This window comes from Carettochelys insculpta, chromosome 8 (genome assembly GCF_033958435.1).
Source record: "Carettochelys insculpta isolate YL-2023 chromosome 8, ASM3395843v1, whole genome shotgun sequence".
NCBI classification, from domain to species: Eukaryota; Metazoa; Chordata; order Testudines; family Carettochelyidae; genus Carettochelys; species Carettochelys insculpta.
The window spans coordinates 1,420,516-1,441,193 of record NC_134144.1 but is presented as its reverse complement, the minus strand read 5'-3'; the positions used below and the strand labels follow the sequence as shown (position 1 = coordinate 1,441,193).

Here is a 20,678-nt window from a genome sequence, read left to right as displayed (position 1 = left end):
ATTGGCATCAGTGTCGGCTTTGTTACTGACTCCATGGGGCCAGGCTTTGGCTCATGAAAACCGCTTTATAATGCGAATGGGCAATGCTCCAAACTCAGTCTGGGTCCATCCCCGGCCCTTTAAGGGTTTACAGTCCCTGGTGGCTGGGGCTTGTGCAGGGCACCACAACCCAGCACCGAGTTGTGAACCACAGAACACAGGCCATGAACATGCTGAGCAGTGGGCCTGGCAGGAGTGAATTGGGGTGGTTGTGACTCATGCTGGAACGTATTGTGGCGGGGTTGTGTCAGTGGGGCAAAGGCATCAGTAATTACAGCTCTGCAGGTCCCCTGCGTCGGCCTGGCCAAGCCCAGACTGCCTATTGGCCAGATCTTGGCCACTTCCAGTTCCGTCATTTAAAGGGACACCTGGAACTTATTTTTCTCAAATAGGTTTTAATCTATAGATCAGTTGGATTGATCACTTTCCAGATAATTGGACCAACAACTGTTGGCCACATGTGCTATGTTCACAAACAAGTGAACTGTAAGCAGGCCCCAATCGGAGTTGACTATAGTTATTAGAATAAGGCTCTGATGAAATCACATTAGCACGTGACCGGTTTCGTTCTTATTGGAACTAATCAGATGTGTGTAAACTGCTGTCTGTCACGTGATTCAAACCCGGGACACCTTCATCATAGTCAAGGTCGATACCATATCTCCACGGGTTCACAGCATCGGTTGTGGGAAAGGAATATATGTAGATCAGTTGGATTGATCACTTTCTTAGATAACTGGACCAACAACTGTTGGCCCCGTGTGCTACATTCACAAGCAAGATTTTAGTCTGTTTTAATTTCTACCTTTGAGACCATTGGCTGTTCAGTTGCTTCTCCGAGGGGCCCCTCCAGGTCCCATTGCAAGCACGTGGGTCTTTTCCTTGCCTGTATTTCTCGGAGCACCGGGGCCAGCTACTCCATCCCTTTTCTGTACTTCTGTTTGGTTCTTCTGTCTCTGGCCCCAAGCTGAGACCCTTCTCCTCACCCTGCACCCGCCCCTGAGTACAGTACAGCCAAGCTTCCTGCCTTGCTCCTCCATGGGCCCAGGCTGAGGAGACCCCTCAGTCCCTGGCAGGGTGGGTGTAGCGCCTCCTCTCCCTTGCCTCCCCTCTTGGCATCTTGTTTCTAGGGGTGTCTGCAAGTGAGATATTTGCAGTCACGCTCCAGAACCTTAATGTGTAGATGAACATTTCTTCACAGCTTTGGTAGATCATCTAATCAGGAGGTCTATGTGCGCTCATTGTGTTGTGCTTAAAACGTGGCAGTGCTTTTAGTGATTAAGCGGTGCTCAGTGGTCCACCAAATGCTTGGCAGCACACAGGGGGTTCTTAAGCTATGCAGAGTGGTTGTAGTGATGCCAGTCCCAAGGTATGAGGCAGACAAGGAGGGTGAGGTAATATCTTTCATTGGGCCACCTTCTGTTGGTGTGAAAAGTAAGCATTTGAGCCACGCCGCCCTGACGAAGAGCTCTCTCAGTTGTTAAAATCATATGCCCAGCAATGGTAAAATAATCAGTATTCCCCAGCTTATCATGCACATGAGAACTGGAAAAATGAACGAATGCTAATCATGCTCGCTTGCTGCTTACTGTTTTAGTCAGATGAGGTTATTGTTCTGCCCTAGTTACATTATCCACCCTGTAATTAGCATGAATATTTGCAGCTCCGCTCAGCTTGGTGAGCATGGGAGCTCACTGCCCTGGGACACTTATTTTAGCTCTGTTGGGTGTTCCAATCCCACTGTGGTCTGTTTCTGACAAAAGGTGCATCTAATGCCAGGTGACAGAATGGGCCCCCTTATGATTTCATTGGGGCCAGTTCCAGATTTCTCATCAAAATCAGGCCCAGTATTGGGAAGACCTCAGCGCTAGTAAAGTAAAAGCCATTGATACCCATCAGGGAGCATTTCCTCGAATAAGGGTGACGGGAACTTTGACACATCTCAGCACCACTTTTGAGACTATTGTCCCATAGACTAGAGTCTGTAATCCCAGAAAGTATCCAACAAGAATCTGGAATAATGGGAGCCAGTAAAGCAGCATAGCACATGGCACAAAGCACCTTCTGCCTGCCGAGAAACGCTTACTTTCTTCTAGCTGCATGGGTAGGTTGTGTCCTCTTGTCCCAGTTGCTGTGGTACTCAGTGCATGTCACATGTTAGCACACACTGGCCTGCAGCACCATGGGGCAGGGTACCACGCTGTTCAGATGGGCTGGCTGGGGCTTTGTACAGCTGTGCTGCTCTCTGTAACTGACCTGAGATTCTTGCTTCACCTACTTGGTTCATCAAGTGTATCTCCATGGTTCATGACAGCAAGTGTAATGGTGTGTAGCTTCCTATCACATCTGCTCATGAGAGATGAAATCTGTTTGTTATTTACATGAATTTCCTCAGAGTGTTCTCTAGCTGAAGGTACACAACACCGTATTTCTGCCATTCACGTTAGTCTGCATACATCAGGCTACACTGTAGTTAAAACAGCAAGGAGGGCTTCTTTGGTACACAAGAAATTTAGAATAAAGGACCCTGCAGAAGATGCTGAGGATCACAAATGAAGGCTTATGACTTATGCAAACTGGCTGATTGCGGGGGGGAGGGAAATCAGTGAGTCCAATTCAGTCCAGAGATGTATGCACAAAACACCCACTGAAAACAACTGACAGTGGCCTACATTGAGGGGCAAAGCTTTATCATAGCTGTGACTGTCTGATACAGGTTTGGTGACATCATTTACCTTATAAGTTGGGGTGGCATTATTTACTGTATAAGTTTTGGGTCCAGGGCCACTGACCCACAGAATAATCAGCCTGGGACCACACAAGAAGGAAGAGAAGTCTTCATTGACCTGGCCTCCAAGAGGAAAGGCAAACCCCCCTCACCAATGTGGCCTCCCACTGGGCCTGTGAAACGTGACCCCTAGATCAAGGGCATTATAACTGTCCCTGGTGGCTTCCTCTTGCTCCTGTACTATGCAGGACAGAATTGTGTTCTCAGGGTGTAGTTGGAATAAAGACAAGTGAAGCGCAAAAGTTTATGAGACCTTGTTTATAAAGAAGCCCAAGCATGCAGATGACAGATGGAGCAAAAACCTTAAGGGAATTGGCTTTTGAGTGTGATTTCCAGAACTCACTGCTAACAAAGTAATAGTGGGGCTATATAAGATGGAGAGAATGCTAGCTCTGGGACAGGATAAAAAAGTCATTCCAACCTTGAATATCTGTAGGAAGATCTTATTTGGCCCAAAGGAAATGAGGGAAAAGAGATTTCCCATTGCCTGGGACTAGCATGGAGCAGGTATGATGTTAGAGAGCAAGAACAGGTGGGTAAAGAGATATTAATACAAGGAACAAAGGCAGAAAACGAGTGGGAGCAGTGTACAAAGGGGAGGGAGGGAGGGCGGGCTGGGGCAGATGATGGTATCAAACGTCAGAGGCTGATGGGCAAGAAGCTGGTGAAGTTCAGTCAAGGCACTTGTGGGGGAGAACAGCAAACAGTGACGGAGAACCACCATTAGGCAAGCGGCATAAATTTGGAGTGACTGAAGTGTCTGAAGAAGATTTCAGATCACCACTGGCGAAACTGAAGTAATTGGATTTCATCCAGAAGGCCCTGGAGGCGTGTTCAGCTGAAACAGCATTACCGCTGTACAAGAGCCAGGGAGGATCGGTGGGACAGAATTGCTGGTCAGCAATGAACCAGTTATGTCATTGCTTATGTGCAAAGATAGTGCCGAGAGGGAACAATAAAGAGACAAGAGTGACTGAAAAGAGAGCCCCCAAGATGCCCATCCAGTGGAGCCAGGAGGAGTCTGATTGCAGGCCACTTTAAATGATCAATCAGACAAGAAGCACGTAGAACCCAGCCAAATGTCTGCTGAGGCAATGAAGAGGTTGGTTGTAATGAATGCCACAATGGCTGATGGGTCCAGCAACAACATGCAGAGACTTGAGGTCTTTGGATTTTACTCTAGGATGTTTTATTAATAACTAAGTGTGAATGACCTGTGTGCAGGACCTTGGGTTCCAAAGGCTCAGGACTCCAAGTGGAGGAGGATGGAATCAGAGCAGTGGGCAGCCTCTTCTGGGAAAGAAAGAAAGCAAGCAAGCAATTGGGTAAACGTTAGAATAAGGTTTTGGAAGGAGAGAACGGTAGAGCTAGAAGGACGGGAGCTGTTCCTATCTTCTAGCTCCAAATCAGAGTGTTGAAGGGCTTTTAAAAACTAGCAAGATTAACATTGGTAAAACAAGCAATTTTTCACTAGCTTCCTCTTGTAAACTACTGCACCTTTTTGCTCACACTTCCAACTTGGGTCAGAGATCAGCAGTAGGCCATTTCAGCCTCACTAGATAAGCTTTGCCAAAATCAGATATAAATTGAAAACACAAAGTTTTAATCAGAGGAGTTTGGCATCTTGCTACTGCTCCACCTGTAACACAGCACAGAACAATGTTTAACTCTGGGTCTGTTTCTAGGTACAGAGTCCCCATTGCAAGGATAACTCCATATTTATCTTTTGTCACAGTGATCTTTTTTCCTGCTCCTTTCATCTCTGGCCTGATTGTTATTCTGTATTGACGTCATAATCCTGAAATTGTTGCATCCTAGTTCTTCCCAGCTGCTAACGTGCGATGCTGAAAATTACTGGATTAGGTTTTAATGGCAGGATCAAGCTGCAGAGGAGGAGGTGGGGAGAGCAAGAGACAAAGCTCTTACTCAAACAAAAATAAAAATCATCAATCCAGAGAAGAACTGGAGTATGTAAAATACAGGGGAAGAAACCCCAAAGCAATCCCTTTTCCACCTAATTTTTCGTTTGGGGTCAGCATGTTTATGAACACTTTGTTAGCTGCCTCAAAATCCACAGTGTCATGACTGAGGAAAAAAGGCCAAAGTGGTTTAGAGGGGAAATGAACACGGCCAAAAACTAAAATCGTGTCTGTGCGTGCAACACAAGGGGAAGCTGATCAGAATGAATATAATGTGGAAGCTAGGAACTGTAGAATATTGATCAGGGGAAGCAAAGGAGCACAAGGCTAAATCTATGACCAGCATCATTAAGGACAATAAGGAGTATTTTAGCACACTAAGAACAAAAAGAATCCTAACCATGATGGTATTGGTAAAATATTGGACGGAAATGGTAAAATTATTAATAATAATGTGATAAACATTTCTGTTTTGTATGTGGGAACAGCATAGGATCTAGTCATATCATATGAGAACATTTTTTCCTTTTGACTGATGTCTCAAGAGGGTGTTAAAACATAGCAGCTAAAGATAGACATTTTAAAATCAGCAGGTCCAGATAACTTGTGTCTGAGTTTTAAAAGAACTTGCTGAGGAACTCCCTGGACTGCTAAAGTTGATTTTCAAGGCATCTTGGAGCAACAGGGAAGTTCCTGAAGGCTGGAAGAAAGCTAATGTGCCAATATTGAAAGAGGGCAATTGGACTGAACAGGTAAGTATAGTATAGGCATGTCAGCCTGAAATCAGTCCTAGGCGAGATAATGGAGTGGCTGTTAAGGGATTGGATTAATAAAGATTTAAAGAAGGGTAACGTAATTAATGCAAATCCCCATGGATTTATGGAAAATTGGGCCTCCAATGAACTTGATGTCTTTCTGAGGAAGCTGCGGGTTTGGTTGAGAAAAGAATGCAGTTAGACTTTTGTAATGCGTTTCATTTGGTATCTCAGGACACTGATTAAAAAAACCCAAAAGATATAAATTAACATTGAACACCATAAGTGGCTTAAAAGCTTCCTAAGGGGTAGGTCTGAGAACGTAACTGAAATGTGGAGTTCTTGCTGAGAGGCTGTGTTTCTGGTGAGGTTTCCAGGGTGGGGAAAGGGGATTCTCTAGGGTTCAGTTCTTGGTCCTTTGCCAATTAATGTTTATATTAATGACCTGGAAGAAAACATAAAATAATCACTCATGAAATTTGCAGGGGATCCAAAAATCACGGAAGTGGTAAATAATGAAGAGCACAGGTCACGGATGGAGAGTGAGGTGGTTCTCTTGATACAGGGGGCACAGACAATATGGGTTGGCTGTCTTGTCTGGCGACATCCATAATCCGGCATGACTTTAGGTAGCTGGGTAGTCACTTATCCTGGGAGTGGCCAAGTTCCCCACAGTCCCATGAAGTGTTTTTACAGCCACCCATCCTGGTTCTCCATGTTCTGATGAAATGCAGCAGATCTAAAACACTTGCACTTCAGTGATACTACAGGGTCAGGGCAATTATTAGTTAAGTTAGTGTAGCTGGGGTGGAGTACAAGAATCGTGAGATAGACGAGCAGCTGGTGCGGCCGACGGGGGACGGGGAGCTGGAGCCATAGCTGGTGTTAGGGAAAGCTGGGACTGACGATCAGTACATGTCATGGCCTCAGGATGTGAGTGGGCCAGGTCTCGGATGCCATCCGTCGAGAGCCTGTGCTGGACAGGGAGGGACGGGGGAGGCAGGGGCTTGTGAGGCAGCATGGAGCCCAGGCCCTGGAGCTGCAGTACTAGACGCAGCAGAGTGCCCAGGGCCCAGCAGGGTAGTGCTGCCTGCAGACCACGGCTGGGAGCACGGCTGAAACAGGGGAGCGGGTGGTTAGGATGCTGGGGGATAGGGTTGTAGCACAACGTCGCTGTCTACTGGAGCGCCAGGTTGAAATCCTGTGTGTGCTTCTGCCATGTGGGGCTGGCATGCTGTGCACTTCTGGGGAGGGGCTAGCAGGAGCACCTGCCACCGAGCGCCACTCTAGCCAGTGTGCAGACGGCCACACGGTTAGCATGAGAAGGCAGCAGGTTTCCACAGAGGTTCAGCTGCCTTTGATGATGTCCTGATGGTCAGCACTGGGTGGTTTACCTCCTTTGTGTAGCCTGAGAGAGGCAAGCGCTTGCTGGCACGTGACGAATGCCCCCAGGGAATGAAAATGAGTGTGCGGAAGGAAACAGGCTGGTGCCATTGTAGACGTAGGGTGCTGGAAGGTGCCAGGTCATCAGTATTTCCATGCAGAGCCTTTATAAGTGTCTGCAAGAGAGCAAACAGAAGAGCAAGACGTGCTAGCCTGCAGGGCCCTCCGCCATGTCTAGGGCTGCCAGCTTTCTGATCACAGAAAATCAGTCAGCCGTTGCCCATCCCTGGCCCCGAGGCCCAGATTCTGCCCCAAGCGGTAGACCTGTCACGTACAGCTGGGATCGCCCAGAGTGAGGTTTAGGGGCCTGGACCGAAGCCACAGAGAGTCAGTGATAATCTTCACCATAACTTCAGTGGAGACATACTTACCTGGAACAAAACAGGTTTCATTTCATCTGATTTCTTTGACAGAATTTTGCAGAATTTCCCAATTTTCATTTAAATGATTTGAAGCCAACAAACAAAAATGACCTAGAATCATTTAATCCAAAGTTTGAAATCTTTGAAACATGCAAACATTTTTCGTAACAAAAAATTCATCAGGTTTTTTACTGTCATTTTTTATGAATAATCCAAAAACCGTAAAAGCCTTTTTCGAGAAAAATTTGCAGCCAGCTGTTGTTTAAAATAGGTGACACCTGTTCCAAGTCACATTGCTGTCAGCCCTTTGTGCTCCAAAATTGGGCTTGGATGCAAGTGAAGGTTGCTCAGGCAAATGCAGATTCATGTGGTGCAGCACTAACACAAGTGCCTTGCAGCTGACAGTGCAAATAGACTCATCTGTGTCCTCCAAGAAAGTACCCCTCAGATTTGGGGAGGGAGTGGGTTGTACAGCTCATACATCCTCAGCTCCCTTCAAACATGGATCTGGCTTCTGTTCTAGACCCTGGAGCTTTGTTGCATGCCTGACATATGAGCCAGACTGAATATGTTTTGTGGAGCACCAATCAAAATTCTTCATTTCTCACCTGCTTCTGTCTCCTGGGTCCTCTCAACTAGGGAGGGCTGGGGGTGGCGGACTCCTGAATCTTGGTTTGTTTTTATATCCAGATAGGCTTTTGCTTTTTGACCACGTTCATTAATGTTTAATTTCATTTGAGTGATATTTATAGTTCTTTTAACAGAATATTTTCTTTTATTTCCAAACAGGGCTTTTAAAAATGTTGAAATTAAAAATGAAAAAGCCCACGCAATGCCCCCACCAAACTGCACCTCTGATTAAATCCATTCACCCCAAATGGTGATGAAAATATGTGTGTTGTGGCAGGGGGGAAATGAAAAGTTTCATTGTTTGGGTTTCCTTGTTCTCCCCCGTTTTCCTTCTGCTGTTACCACCCTCTGCTGGCAGCTTCTTGCGGGGGGTGGCGGGGGTCTGTACCTGTCCTCAAAAGGGCGCCTCCTTTTGTCAGTTTCTCTGGTTGAAAATCCAAGAAATTGATTTTAAAAACGGATGATCTTGAGCACCAAGAAGAAAATTTCACCTAGCTCTCAGCTGGGACCATACTTGCTGCTCTCCAGAGAACTGCATGATAGGAACATGCCAAACAAAAGATGAGGCTTTATTTTAATGTGCAGGAAGAGGTTCCTTATGGCTTGTCTGCGTCATTGGCAGAGGGTGGAGCAGAGCCCTGCGCTGGAAGCTTGTGACCAGTTTTAGTAGTGATACCCCCGCACGCTGCTCTGGTATGGAACTACGGACACCTCATGAGGGTGAAAGCAGTGCCCCAGATGGCTTTCAGCATCCTTGCACTGCAGTGATGGACAGTGGCATATACTGCACCCAGACACCATTGCCAATTGTTCCCCAGGCTAGCAGCACCAGGGGGTGTTTGCACTGTAACTCCTGCACCAACAAGCGGGGGAGGCCAGGAGGCTGGTGATCTGCCTGCTTTCCCTGCTTGCTGGGTGCTGCCAGGGCCCCGCCTGCCCCCCATGTAGGGGTACTCAAGGGGCTCTTCCCATGTTCCCATTGGTAAGTGCCCTTTCTGGTGCCCAGAGCTGGGTCAGCAGGGGGAACGCCCAACCTACAGTTGGCCATTGGAGGAAGGAGCTCGCTCCTGCACACTTAGATCCCTTTATTGGGGAATGGAGGGGCTGAGGAGCCCCTCTAACACAGGGAAGCCTTTGTGACTGACAGGCCCACTCAGCTTCCAATCTACAGCTGAGGGTCACTACGGCTCTGCAGTCATTGGGCCAGATTTTGCCTCTCTGCAAGCTAACGCAAAGCCACTGACGTTAGTAGAGGTGCACCCACTTACCCAGGTCCAGCTCTGGCTCCTGAGCTTTCTGATCCATTGGACTGGACATAGTGGTCTCCAGCACCTTCAAGCAGAAAGACAGAGGCAATTTCAAGGTTTCTTTGAAATAAGGTGAAGATGATGGCCTCTGAAGAGGAGACGCTTGAGATGGCCTCTTGCTCTTTGTGGGTACAACCTAGAATGCATTGATCTGAAATCCACAATAACATTTTGCAAGGAGTCAGGAGGAAGGTGCATTTTAAGCCCTTTGTCTCTGTGGATAATTCCCCACATGGTGAAAGGCACACAGATCAAGTCAGTGCCCCAGCTCTACTATCCCCCACATTTTCAGGGAGTTTATGAACTTGGAGATAAAAGACTTACCTTTTACCAGTATGATTAAGAAAAGGCCAATGTAGCTTTGCTGCCCGTGGAAGCATGAAGCATGTTTAATTTAATAACACTGATAAATCTTAAAAGCCAGGAGCATTTGGCTAGCACATGACCCACTTTTTCAATCAATTGGAAACATTTACATAACCGACTGATTCAGGGTTCTGCCTTTGCTGGGTATGGGGGAAGGAATGAAAAACTGCAATTAGCAGACAATTCCCCCCAGTTGGTTACAGCCTGGACACATGTTTCTGATGAGGATTTGCTAACCCGTTCCTTGCCTTTGCATTTCGTATGTATGTTATGGCACATATCATGCAGTTGAACAATGGCAAATTCAATGTAGCCTTTAAACGTGAGTTGTGAACTAGCTGTTCAGGGCTATGTTGTCCTTTTCCTCTGGTCCTGTGCTACAGTCGGCACATTGGTGTTTACCTGTTGTTGTAGGGGTGTTCATCTGCACCAGCTCCCTGCACCAGCTCCTTTCTGCTGGCTGTTGCATTGAGGGGGTGAGGAAGGTGGGCCAAAGCAATAGCCACACCCACCTTGTCCCAGCATGCCTTGAGCCCCGGGCCGGGGGCGGCACTCGAGTGCAATGAGAGTTCATACAACCTTTTCTATGCTGCCCACCTCCCAAGAGAGCAGTGGGAGTATGGCCCAGCGTGCCGGAGCGCTGCACGTGTGACTGCATTATTGGAAAGCTGCTCTGTGCAATGCGATATGGTTTCTTATGATAGGGGAGGTACAAAGGTGATTTAGAGTGTTAGACATCTTGATGGGTGCAGTGGGCTGGACAGGACAGCAGCCAGAGTGGAAGGGCAAATGCAAGGGGAGATGGGGGTCAGCAACGCAAGGGGATGCTAGGAGATAGAGTAGCCAGTGCATTTAGAGATGGGGAGGCAGTAGGAGGGTGAGGCAGGGCCAAGTGGGACAGGGCAGTGGGTTGGAAGTGGGAAGGGAGGCAGGATCAAGGGCAGAGGTTGCTTGGAACTGGCTGGAGAACCTCAGAGCAGAGTTATCGGTGGTTCTGTCAGGCTGAAAGGATCTGCCCTGGGTCTGGTTCTGTTCAATATCTTGGTCAATGATTGAGGCATAGACAGAACACTTGTATAGACTGAGGATGACCAGAGCCGGGAGGGGTTGTCGGTGCTTTGAAGGGTAGAGTTAAAATGAAAATTCAGTTCTCGACCAACTAAAGAGAGGGTGAAATTCACAGGGAGAAATGCGAAGAAGCGCTCCTAGGGAGGAGCAGTCAGTTGCATGCATACAAAATTGGAATGACCGCCCAGGGACAAGTACTGTGGCAAGGGATCTGGAGGTTATAGTGGATCAGAAACTAACTATGAGCCAATAGTGTTTTGACTGTCACAAAACAATCAAGCATCATTCTGGGATGTATCAGCAGGAATGCTGTAAGCCAGGCTTGAGAAGTAACTCTTCTGCTCTGATCTGTGCTCATAAGGCCTCTGATTGACTTTTGTGTCCAGTTCTGGGTGCCACATTTCAGGAAAGATATGGAGAAATTGTAGAAAGTTCTGAGAAGCTCAACAAAATGAGTAAAGGTCTAGAAAACATGACCCAGGAATGAAGACTGAAGCAACTGGGTTTGGTTAGTCTGGAGAGAAGACTGAGGGGGGACTTGATAAGTCTTTACTTAATAAAAGGTGCATACAGAGGAGGAGGATAAATTGTTCTCTTTAACCACCGGGGACAGCACCTTTGTGTTTGTCTGACCTTTGGGCTACCCAGAGCATGCTTCCTTCCCTGGCACATGCTCCCTACAGCCCCAAAGCATGCTTCCTTCTTTCCCGGCCCCATCCCTTTCCCTGGAGTGGGGTAGAATTGAGCTGGCTCTCGATCTCACAACCCTTCCTGGTCTCATAGCAAGCTGTGAGCAGTCAACTTGCTCCTGTTCAGCTGAGGGCCATGTCCCCGCCCCAGCCGTTGGTGGCAGGTGTTGTAGAAGGAGTGAACTCAATGGGCAGACTTCTCTGATTAGGAAAGTAGGGAGCCCTGACCAGCTGTGCCTCTCTCTCCTTCCAGGTGCTTGTTTGCGGACTGCCTTGTCCTTCCTGGGGACCTGCCCACTGCTGACCTCACGTCTCCTGTAAGTGGCAGGAAATGGACTCCAAAGTCTCAGAAGGGGGCCTGAATGTTACTCTCACCATCCGGCTGCTCATGCATGGAAAGGTACCGCGGGCCTGTGTGTTCTTCCTCTTCCTTTCAGCCACATTTCCCGTCACAGGGACACAGCCAGTGTTAGATGGAGCCATTGACCCCAGCCCGCAGCGAGGGGCAGCCCTGTCACTGCATTGCTCCAGGGGAAGCCGTGGACGGAGCTGGGATTCAGAGGGGTGGGTGTCCTGCACCCTGCTTTTGCCAGGCCTGGCAGGGGTGAAGCTGACTTCCCAAGGTGTCTGTTTGAAAATCATTCCATGTGGCTTAGTGAGCTCAGTGAGCGCACCAGCTGCTGTATGTCATCGGGAGATTTTGCTGGAGCTTCTGAAGTGCTGTAATTTGTGTCTTTGTCTTTGGGTCTTTTACAGGAAGTTGGCAGCATCATTGGGAAGGTAAATATTTCTTCACATCCATGTTTAAAAATCCTCTCACTGTAATCCTCAAACATATTAGCTGTACAATAGCTACAGCCCATGTTCTTACAGCTCTTAATTATTGCATGATGCACCTCTTCAAATTTCATTATGTGGCTATTGCTCCGTTGAATGATCAGATTATTCTCATATCTGATCACAGAGGCTACGTCTACACGTGCAGCCAACATCGAAATAGCTTATTTCGATGTTGCGACATCGAAATAGTCTATTTCGATGAATAACGTCTACACGTCCTCCAGGGCCGGCAACGTCGATGTTCAACTTTGACGTTGCTCAGCCCAACATCGAAATAGGCGCAGCGAGGGAACGTCTACACGTCAAAGTAGCACACATCGAAATAGGGATGCCAGGCACAGCTGCAGACAGGGTCACAGGGCGGACTCAACAGCAAGCCGCTCCCTTAAAGGGCCCCTCCCAGACACACTTGTACTAAACAACACAAGATCCACAGAGCTGACAACTGGTTGCAGACCCTGTGCCTGCAGCATAGATCCCCAGCTGCCGCAGAAGCAGCCAGAAGCCCTGGGCTAAGGGCTGCTGCCCACGGTGACCATAGAGCCCCGCAGGGGCTGGAGAGAGAGCATCTCTCAACCCCCCAGCTGATGGCCGCCATGGAGGACCCAGCAATTTCGACGTTGCAGGACGCGGATCGTCTACACGGTCCCTACTTCGACGTTGAACGTCGAAGTAGGGCGCTATTCCTATCTCCTCATGAGGTTAGCGACTTCGATGTCTCGCCGCCTAACGTCGAAGTTAACTTCGAAATAGCGCCCGACGCGTGTAGACGCGACGGGCGCTATTTCGAAGTTGGTGCCGCTACTTCGAAGTAGCATGCACGTGTAGACGCACTTAGAATGTTCACCATACAAAATGCATCTAAAATGCTGTCATTTTTCCCAGTCTGTCACTATTGCTGCATCACTCTGGCTAATGCTCATTCTGGGGTGGGGATAATTTTGTCCCCACTGTTACGTTAAGGAAGAAGATTAAGCTCATCACAAGAGCAGCAAAATGTCAGTAAATACATTGGTCTTCACAGCCTTGGTAGATTAGCATAGCAACAATGAAGTTCCTACAATTCTTCCATGGCAGAGTCCTCAGTTACAGGAAAATGGTGACCTGTAAACAGTGCCCGGAAAACAGGCAGGACTCCAGGAAAGGTGCTCGTGTGTGAAAGTTCACAACTGGATGGCACTTACAGCCCTGACCATACAGCAGCCTTTACCCTACTGGACCTTTCTGAAAAGTGCCATGATTTTTCTGTGGTACTGGCCCCAAGGAGCAATGCTTGTGAAGTTGTTACAGCATTCTGTAGAACCACTACTGGTAAAGGCTGCAGTGTGTTTACTGCTGGGAGGGAGGGGGTTGCAAGAAGAAGGACTGTAACAACTATGAATGGGAAGAGGGAGGATGCCTGTCCCTCCCTTTATTTTTTTTTTGGTCTTTATTTCTTTTTAAATCAAACTCGGATTGTTTAAGAAACACGTTAAAGGTCAACTTTTATATGGCTGCAAATGTCTTTGAGCTTCATCCATGGAGGAGGACACTTAGAAAAGACGACACTCATGGTGAATCAACTGAATGCTCTTTTGTCAGTTAAGTGAGTAGACTTGATTCCAATACATGCAGGGACAATATCTGTGGAGTATGCAAAGGAAATTGCCAATACTCTGTTCCCAGAATACAAGTACACTTAAAAACTGAAGCAGAGAGGAAGTCAGGAGGTGGGGGCAGGGCGTGAGTGCATCTCACAGCTTTCCAAACTCCAATCTGTGTTTTATAAAAGCCATCAGAAACGTCCCCGTGTTTCAGTTTCAGGAGACGTGTTCAGCGGATGCGATTGACAATATTCTAATAGTTGTGTTTCTGCATCTAATTTCAGAAAGGAGAGACCGTGAAAAAGATGCGGGAGGAGGTGAGATGCCCGGGCGGTTGACATCATTTCTAATGAAAACAACATAAAGGCCTTGCAACTACTGCCCGCTTTCTGGGGGCTTCAGTGTGTTGGAACCTAGAGCTTCTCAGATTCTTACTGTGATCTGTGAGAAAGCATGCGTGTAGGCATTCACTCACTTGTAGACTATTGACCCCATTACTGGAAAGCTGTAAGCAAGCTGGATAACAATAAAAGGAGGCTATGTCCAGAGGCCCTTTGTCTGTTTTTCTTCGAGCCATAGTCAGGAAAGATCCATGAGCTTCCAGGGTTATCAGCCTGAACCAGTAACATGCCTACAAATTCATTGTCCAAGCACTTTGTGCACAGAAGCCGTCACGACTGTCTAAAAGGGGTGTGTGTTTCTATAAGAACCAGAGCCCTGCCAGCATCCCTTTATCTCGGAGAGGGCCACCCCCATGTACTGATCAGATTGCAGGGTCAGAGCTGGGGGCCTGGTGAAACCCTAGCCTGTTTGCGTAGGTCAGTAGCCGGCTAATGCTTCGGTGGGGCTGTGAAGTTCAACAGGCTCTTGAAAGGGCTGAGAAGATTTTTCTTTTCTTACTAGAGTGGTGCAAGAATCAACATCTCAGAGGGAAACTGCCCAGAAAGAATTGTGACCATCACGGGACCCACTGATGCCATCTTCAAGGCTTTTGCCATGATCGCTTACAAATTCGAGGAGGTAAGGAAACACACACTCTCCTTTTGCAGAAGGGGAAACTGAGCTGGTTTCTGACAGAATTCCAGTGCTGGGGAACTGTCCCTCATGCTGCCTAGACCATTGGGGCTCTGTGCACACCTGTGTCTGGTGCTGCCATGCCGACAGCTCGGTGGTGTGCTGTAGCATTAGCTGGCATTGTCAGAATTGGCGATGTCATGTCAGGACCCAGCTATTGCCTCAGTGCTGGGGCTAAGAGCAGCTGGACAAAGTTTCTACGCCTGAGCATGTGGTGCACGAGGGGTACAAAGTGCTTTCTGAGGTTCCTTCTCCTGTTGGTGCAGCAGGAGAAAATAGGGAAGAGATACAGGTCAGACCTCCCTCATCCAACATCCTGGGGTCCTGCCCCAGCCACTGGGCTCTGTGCCCTTGCCAGGCTCCAGTGCGATCTCTGGCCCTGGCTGCCGGGTTCTCACCCCTGGCCTGGCTCTGATGCCAGCCCTGACCCCAGCTGGGCTCTGCTACCTGGTCTGTCCCCAGTCTCTTGTCTCTGTGCCCCTGGCCAGGCTCTGCTGCCAACTCCAACCACTGGCTTCTGCTACTGGCCCAAGCCCCCAGTCTCTGCACTCCTCGGGGCCAGCATCCAGGGCTCTCTGGTCCAGCAACATCCATGATACTGCCAGACCAGGGATGTTGCTGGACCAGAGAGGTTCAGCCTGTATCTGTACGCGTGCTACACATTGTTGCTCTGAGGGTCACTCGCTCAGCAGACAGGTCTAACAAATATCTTGGGACAACACTCGCAAGTGGCAGTCTGTTATTTGCAAGTAGAGCCTTCATTAGGGCAATCTCATCACAGTCACTGCCAGCACCAGACAGTGCAGCTGCAACCTCCCTTTGTCACACAGATTAGCTAGAGCTTGTTATCTTTTCTTATGCACATGTCTTACTCTCTGATTTCCATGTGAACACTCCCCCATGCGTACAGGTTTGGTGGCAGTTCAAACCGAGCTTTTCTAGCTTGTTAATGATTTTACCTTTCCTTGTTCTCACAGACCTTCATCAGGCCTAAATATTCCTTTGCTCTTAACACCCATGTACGCACATGCATGGCGTTCAAAACCGCCTCTGCTGCTCAACAGAAAATCTTCTGCCCCTTATTCACAGCTTTGGCTAAGGACCTGAGTGTCACCACTGGAAGATCTTGCACTTTATTTTTATGAACCACAGGGTGATTTGGAGAAAATACTTCTAAGAACAAATAATACAGGATCACAGGAGTCTTACTTGTGACAGATTCGAGCCTGGCCAATGGAGACTCTGGAAAAGATTGGCAGTCATGATAGATAATCAGCTGATCAAGAGCTTCCAATGAGGGGCTATGGGATGAGTAAACAGGGGAGTCTCAAGGAGCGGAGCAATTATTTTGCCTCTGTATTGGCATGGGCATGCCTGGTGTTGGCATGCCGGTTCCCTGTTCTGGAAGGATGTTAATAAATTGGAGAGCTGTGGGAGGGACTAAAGGATAGTGTATAATATGTCTGATAGTGACAGAGTTGAGGAGCTCTGTCTCTTTAGTTTAACAAAGAGAAGGGTAAGCAGCAGCCTTCTCATGGTCTATAATTACCTATACGGGGAAGCGCTCAATATTTAAAAAGGGGCTCTTCAGCCTAGTTGAGACAGGTATAAAATAATCCAGTGGCTGAAAGCTGAAGCTAGACAAACTGAGACTAGACATGAGCTGCACACTGTTAGCAGTAACAGTAGTTAGCCACTGGAACAATTTGCCAAGGGCTGCAGTGGCTGGGAATTTTAAATAGTGAACAGATCTACTGTAGTACAAAAGGGATGATTTGGAGGCAGGTCTCTGGTCTGTGTTATGCTTGAGGTCAGACCAAATGATGACAATGGTCCCTTCTGTGTTTGGCATCTGTGACTCTGTTCCAAGATAACTTAGTGCATTATCCTGCTGGTGGCTCCTCAGTCTGTGTGAATGCTGCGCTCCCACTAACAGGGGTATTTTAGAGCTTCCGAGGACTGGTCACACACTTCAACTCAGGGGATTTTCGAGCACTGCCATTCATGGGGGGTGAGCAACATGGCCCCAAGATTTCCTAAGCATCTTTGTGAGAGCTCCAGACAGGGCTTGAGGTGTGGGGTAAGGGCTGTATTGGACGTTCGTGCTGAGCGTTTACGTGACGGGTATCAGTGCTGTCTTCTCCTCATCTCTCACACACCACAACAGCCCACCGGAAATAGAGATGCCTGAGCTATTAGTCGAGAGCATATCAGATGGTTCCACCAAACTGGGCAGTACTGTCTGGGGACAGCCACGGGTGTAGAGCAGTGACTGGACCCAGCCTGACGCCTAGGACAGAGAGCGGTGCTCTATGGAAATAGCTGCCTGACAGTGCTTTTGGTTTCTGACTGCATGATTGGATCCTGTGTCAATTTAAGCTGTCACCTTCCTTTCATACTTTCATCAGTTGGGATAAGGTGTGTACGGCAAAATACTAAAGCCTGTTTTAATATTTCCTCTTCCCAAGGACATAATCAACTCAATGAGTAACAGCACAGCTACCAGCAAACCACCAGTAACCCTGAGATTGGTCGTGCCTGCTAGCCAGTGTGGGTCACTGATTGGCAAAGGAGGCTCCAAGATAAAGGAAATCAGGGAGGTAAGGCAGAGCCTTTACTTAAACTTCCATTGTAAGTGTACCATTTAGAAGCCACATTTAACTCGTGGGAATGGAAACTGACTTCACAGCCTCTGCCGTGGGTATGCATGTGCAGCCAGCTTCAAAAACTGTCAGTTCCAGCAAAGTCCCAGCCACCAGACACTGCTTCAGAAATGTTAAACTGGGACTTTTGATTTCCTAAGGATCCAGCCATGTAACCGACAAGGGCTCTTGCCAGTACTGACGCAGCTTTGCATTTGACTTGCACAGGGCTGAGAGCCTGCCATAATCCCTGTGTGCATGGTGTGGCAAGAGGGAGGGTGAGTAGTGTCATGGGATGCTTGCAAAGCCAGCAATTTATCGTTAAGTATTTGGTGTAGTCTAATCAACTAAAACACAAGTACATGGAAGTTGCAGCTGACTGCTAAGGAAGGGATGATTAGGTGTTTTCATCCTTACAGCTGCTGTGCATTCAACTTTACTCTTCTCTCTCTCTCCCCATCCCTCTCCCCGCCCCCGCCCTGCCTTCCTGCTTTCTCCAGTCAACAGGTGCTCAGGTTCAAGTGGCAGGGGACATGCTGCCCAATTCCACAGAGCGGGCAGTGACAATTTCAGGGACACCCGATGCAATTATCCAGTGTGTCAAACAGATCTGTGTGGTGATGCTGGAGGTACAGTCTGTAACAATGGGGGTAAAGTATTAGGAAAAGCTACCAACAGCCAAAGTGCAGTGAAAACCCTGGAACAGCTAGTGCTGTTATTGTTCACCCTCCGTTACTGGACTGGAGACATTTCCTGGTACCATTCTTCTAAAACCTTCCTCATGTGCTCTTGCCCAGCCATGCATTCCATCAATTTACTAGCTATGGAATCTGGGGCTGAACCCCAATGGAAGAGCTAAGTGGAACATGACATTTTCTGTGGAGATTTGAAGTGAGGAAAAGGGACAGTCAGCGGTAGAGTCACAAGAAGGTTGATTTCAAAATTAGTAGGCTGTAGGCTTTCTGCCTTGGATGGGAGAGCTTGTGGAGTGGGACACTGAAGGCTAGGGACTAGAAAAGCAAGGGGAGTGGGAAGGGCATAGAGAGAAATGAGATCTGTGACATAAGCGGGAGCCAGCCCAGCATTTGAAAAAGTAGGAGGATCACTTTGAATTGGATCTTGAAACAAAAGGGGCAACAGTATTTTCCGAGGACAGGAGCAACATGGTCTCTGCATTCCTGTGAGAATCAGCAGGAATCAGCCATCTGCACACTGGGGAGTTCTTCGCAGAGGATGTGGGGAAAGGGAATTGCTGGGAGAAGGATTTTGGCAGGGGTGAGTTTCCAGCAGCAGGGAGGCAGGGCTGCCTAAGCAACAGGTTTGCAACACCAGATGCCTGTTAGGAGATGCAAAATCCAGTACCCATTATGGCTGTAGGGGCAAAGGGGAAATCTGTGTCCGAGTGGGAGCTCAGCTCGGGAGCTGAAGTCTCAGTAATTATTGTAATGCTTTACAACGCCTTTCACTGCAATCCTGTCACCTTTCCACTCCCTAGCCAGTGAGATTCTCATTTCTCCTGTGTTGTTAATGCAGTCTGAGAGAAAGCAGACTTGTGACTACTGTATATAGTTCATTCTGATCAAACATTTTGGTCTGAAATGTCATTGAAAGAGGCTTTCACAAGATTTCTTTCATGCATTAACAAAGATTTGGTTGTCAGACAGAACTTGGCATATCACAAAAACAATTAAAAGCAACAGTCTCCGTATACAGCTCTTGCATCACCTTCACAACAGAGACTGAGACAGGGACTGAGCTGGCGCACGACATTGACTTGCGGCAGAATGAAGAGGCAGAGGGGCTGTGTAAGAAGAACACTCCCAATGGCTATGTGGTGGCTCTGTGGTCACCGTTCACTCATTCCCCACAGCACATTGTTGGGGCGGGGGGAGCGAGGGTGCGGCTCACACAATTGCTACTGGTACTGTCCCTGTTGTGTGGATAGCAAAGGACTTGAATCTCTCGTGCCCCCGGCATGATGCTTTTGTAAATGCGGTAGCGTCATCAAAAAGGATCCCAATAGCTGTATGCCATTTCCTTTGTAAACCAGGGGAACTGTTCCAGGGAAATCACTTACCACTGAGTACACTGTATATCACTGCTGATTGGCAGGTTAATAATAAAATGCTTTTCTTCTAAAATACGGAGACCATTTGAGAGGCAGGGTAATTTCCACACCTTTGCTGGGCATCCTTGGTACGCTGCCCCGTGTATGTATATTACATTCACCAGTTCGTTATTATTGCTACCACTGTACCTCACGAGAGGCTCCATTCCACTATCCTTTGTGGATATGTAGCAGCAAGACAGTCTCTGCCCTGAAGACCTTGCAGTGTTAGCTGTACAAGTCGGCACACAACCAATAAAACCCAGTGCCAGTAGCAGTGGTGGCCTAACCACGTCTGGAGGAACTAAAAGGTATTTTTAGGTGGAGAAGACAAAGATGCTCAATCTATAAGTACAATTATCTCACTCCTGCTAAGCTCCCTCCAGCACCCCCAGTGTGCTATACGATATTGCCATGGCATCAAAGCAATGCCTGCCATCACCGAGGTGATGCTGTCGTCAGCTGTTGGTACATACAGCATAGCTTGATGATGGTAACAAAGGCTGTGATATGAAGAAAACTTCTCTGCATGTGTTCCAAAGGCTTCATCTCCCCAGCAACTCCACTGCACGTCCCATAGCCAACATGTCCTGCCGTTTCCCTTTGTCTCTGGGCACAGGCTCTCCAGTAAGGATTTGAGGGCGGCACTGCTACAATATTCTCGTGTGCTCAAAAGCCTGGTGCATTAGGAATGCAGGTTAACAGAGAAACAAGCATGTACAATGAACAAGCAGTCCTGTACCACCTTAGAGACAAAGTCTTTAAGGTGCTTCAAAACTGCTTGTTGTTTGTGAAGCGACAGATTACCATGGCCACCCCACTGGAAGGATGTGTGGGGTCTGTGGTGTTGAATGGAGGAGACTGAAACAGACTAAGCTGAGAAGGAGCATTGGAGTACAACCCGTAGGACAGGGAATTGCTGGGACCCCTCCTCTCCTTTAATTGAACGTCTTCCCCCCCGTTCATACGACTATTTCATTTGTCTCCTCCCATTTGGAAATGATATTTGTCCTGCCCCAATATTGATGTGTGTTAATGTTTTTGGAGGGAGCTCTGTGGGACAAGG

At 47.9% G+C, this 20,678-nt stretch overlaps 1 protein-coding gene across 7 annotated transcripts in view; it reads left to right on the top strand.

The window, feature by feature from the left end:
• Positions 1 to 5,388: 5,388 nt before the first annotated feature.
• The window catches only part of PCBP3 (poly(rC) binding protein 3), a 49,322-nt gene continuing 34,032 nt past the window's right edge, over positions 5,389 to 20,678 (top strand). For 6 of the 7 annotated variants that reach the window (XM_075000902.1, XM_075000899.1, XM_075000904.1 and 3 more), the window contains exons 1-7: positions 5,389 to 5,498; positions 11,620 to 11,766; positions 12,123 to 12,146; positions 14,074 to 14,106; positions 14,693 to 14,809; positions 17,332 to 17,463; positions 18,006 to 18,134. In XM_075000902.1, coding sequence (XP_074857003.1) covers positions 11,698 to 11,766; positions 12,123 to 12,146; positions 14,074 to 14,106; positions 14,693 to 14,809; positions 17,332 to 17,463; positions 18,006 to 18,134 — 504 coding nt within the window. In that variant the 5' untranslated portion in view covers positions 5,389 to 5,498; positions 11,620 to 11,697. Of the gene's footprint in view, positions 5,499 to 11,619; positions 11,767 to 12,122; positions 12,147 to 14,073; positions 14,107 to 14,692; positions 14,810 to 17,331; positions 17,464 to 18,005; positions 18,135 to 20,678 lie in introns of those variants that run through there. The other variant, XM_075000900.1, reaches the window with a different exon arrangement.